Genomic DNA, 2,430 nt, shown 5'->3' on the forward strand with positions numbered 1-2,430 from the left:
GTTTTGGGTACTGTTAACCCAAATAATCATTGTAACGGAAGAAGTAAAAAAAAACTCACTTAAACCAGACTTGCAACACGTATATAAACCAAACTTAAAACATTTCGGTCATTTTCTAGGGTTTCTAGAGAGCTCGAGCGGAGGCGATTTTGGGGCGATTGTGCTGTGTGTGCTTATTTGGCTGAAATCCACCAAACTAACCACCGATCTTTGCTCTTTTGTTGTCTTCGTCGAAGAACAAGGCAGGAATCAGAGAATCCGAAGCGATTATGGCTCGAAAATGGGTCATCGATTAAGATGATTTTTGCCTAACATTCTTTGGGGTCTGGTGTCGCCGCCTTCTTGACGATGATCGTGGTGAACCACGGTGACTTGCTCGGTGGTGGGGTCTGGTTTCGCCGCCTTCTTAACGATGATCGTGGTGAACCACGGTGACCTGCTCGGCAGGGTTTCAAGGAGTCATGTGCGGTGTTGTGCGATTGCGCGTCGGTCAATTTAGCTGTGAAGTATGTTGATGTTATAGACTGTGATCTTGCAAGTGAGGAATTTGAATGCCCCCAATTTGATTTGGTTTTTCTGGTTTCAGTTTGTTGAATCAATCAAATGAGAAGTTATTATGAAATTGGTTTTATTGTGTTTATATTTGCTTGTAAATGTATATTTTTGAGTTGTTTGATTCAATTGCTTCTGGTTCCTGATAAAATTCATTGCGTATTTGCAACGTATTTGCTCCATTCACAAGAGCCTGATCAGATGGAAGTAATCCCTCCCCAGAAATTAGGTTAACATAGTACTGGTTATCAAATGTTGATGGGGTCACCAGGTCAAGATGTGCCAGCGTTGTGTTGCTATCTGTTTCTGAGCATAGTTGCTGGAGAGAGGTAAGAAAGGCCACATCAATGTCTGGGCCATTTGAGTCTCTATTGCTATTACCCTTTTGCCGAGAGCTAAATGTTGAGCATCGAGCTTTCCCCATTGTGTGTGCACCTCCCAAAGAGAAAGAAAGAATGTTTTCTCAGCATCCAAACATGCATGTTCTGGGTTAAAAATAAAGAAATCAAGCTACCTGAGAGGGTAACGACATCAGCAAGCGTGAGACCGACATTTCTGAACTTGGTGATGAGTCTTGGGACGTCCGAATTGGGGCCTGAAATGTTGTTGTTAGCTGCTGTTTTGCTTGCTGTCAAGCTGTCCCTCCTTCCCACTTCCACTTCCCATCTTGGGCCACCTGACTGAGGAATTAGAATGCAAATTAGTACACCACCACACTAGTACTACTTGTTCACAATGGTTAGAGAGAACCAGTGTATTGATCACTAACACACACAACACATATATACCAGAACAATAGAGTCTCTTGCTGCAATTGCAAGAATATCAGCACAAGAGACAGTTTCAGGACAAACTGACTCGAGATTAGACTTGATCGTATCGATCACTTCAAACCCTCTCAGTGAATTCAAGTTTGGTGCGGCAGTTTTCTCCCCAGCTAGATTTCCCATGTCATCTAACAACACTGATGCATTACATCCCTGCAACCAAACTTGTGTTCATTAAATATTAAACTATATAAGCTAAAAACATATATAGAACAAAAAATTTGAAACATGACATGCATTAAGAAAGCGATCGTGGGAATGAAGTCGAAGCAGAGAAGCGGCCATTCTAGGGTCTTGGGACACTGCCCTTTCCACCAAAGAGAAGATGATGGGCTCAGCCTCTGGGCAACTATCTTGATACATACCAAATTGCAATACAATAGTAACAGCACCGTTGGCACATGCTTCATTGGAGATGTTAGGCAAGTTTGCCATGGTGATTGAGAACTTGAGCATGAGTAAACAGAAACAAGCCAAGTAAAAGGCCATTTTTGTATGCTTAACAATGTTAATTAGCTTTGGATAGTTGGGAACTTTATATAGATAAGCTTGGAGGAGTTGAGAGAGTGAGTGAGTGAGTGAGTGAGTGGACGATGAAATATGTATAAAAAGAGTGGGTAAGTAAAGAGGGCATAGTCAAGGCTTGGAAGAGTTCAGTTCATGATGATGGACATGCAGAATCTACATTTATTCACCTAATGCCATGTGCTTCTTCATGCTTTTTGAATCTTTCAAATTTCATGTTGTTGTGACACATAGAGAGCTCTTAATTAAGACATTAGTGTCAATTACACCAGAAGGAGTTTTGGACCCTAAACCTACCTCTCTCTCTCTTGCTTAACACTTTTCCTTGCCATGAAAATAACAATGTACTAGAAACTTAATCTTAATTAAGACATTAGTGGCAATAACACTTTTCCTTGGAAGTGGGTATGTGATCTCAATTTGGGATTGCTAGCTTCTTTCATTTGATAGGTTTCTTTGGAGGTTGTTTAGTAACCTCAAAATACAGTTGTGAACCACAAGAAGTTCAAGGAAATGAGTTCATGTG

General features: G+C 41.0%; 1 protein-coding gene across 1 annotated transcript; it reads right to left on the reverse strand.

Annotated features, from left to right (window-relative positions):
• Positions 1-637: 637 nt before the first annotated feature.
• Positions 638-1,954, reverse strand: LOC132301709 (peroxidase 40-like). The gene is made up of 4 exons (XM_059798938.1): positions 1,617-1,954; positions 1,341-1,532; positions 1,067-1,232; positions 638-987 (listed from the first exon to the last, which is right to left on the reverse strand). Exons 1-4 carry the CDS (start codon positions 1,866-1,868, stop codon positions 638-640), a joined length of 960 nt encoding a protein of 319 aa, XP_059654921.1. The 5' UTR covers positions 1,869-1,954.
• Between the last annotated feature and the right edge of the window lie 476 nt (positions 1,955-2,430).

Source organism: Cornus florida, unplaced genomic scaffold (genome assembly GCF_030987335.1).
Source record: "Cornus florida cultivar Cherokee Brave unplaced genomic scaffold, ASM3098733v1 CherokeeBrave_3.0.0_Hap2_Chr03, whole genome shotgun sequence".
NCBI classification, from domain to species: domain Eukaryota; kingdom Viridiplantae; phylum Streptophyta; class Magnoliopsida; order Cornales; family Cornaceae; genus Cornus; species Cornus florida.

Excerpts from the sequence above, each read along its gene's own strand:
- LOC132301709 (XM_059798938.1), bottom strand. The coding sequence starts at position 1,868 with ATGGCCTTTTACTTGGCTTGTTTCTGTTTACTCATGCTCAAGTTCTCA. Across the intron at positions 1,533-1,616 it reads CCCACGATCGCTTTCTTAAT|GGATGTAATGCATCAGTGTT; the intron begins GCATGTCATGTT and ends GTTTGGTTGCAG. Across the intron at positions 988-1,066 it reads TGATGTCGTTACCCTCTCAG|GTGCACACACAATGGGGAAA; the intron begins GTAGCTTGATTT and ends TCTCTTTGGGAG.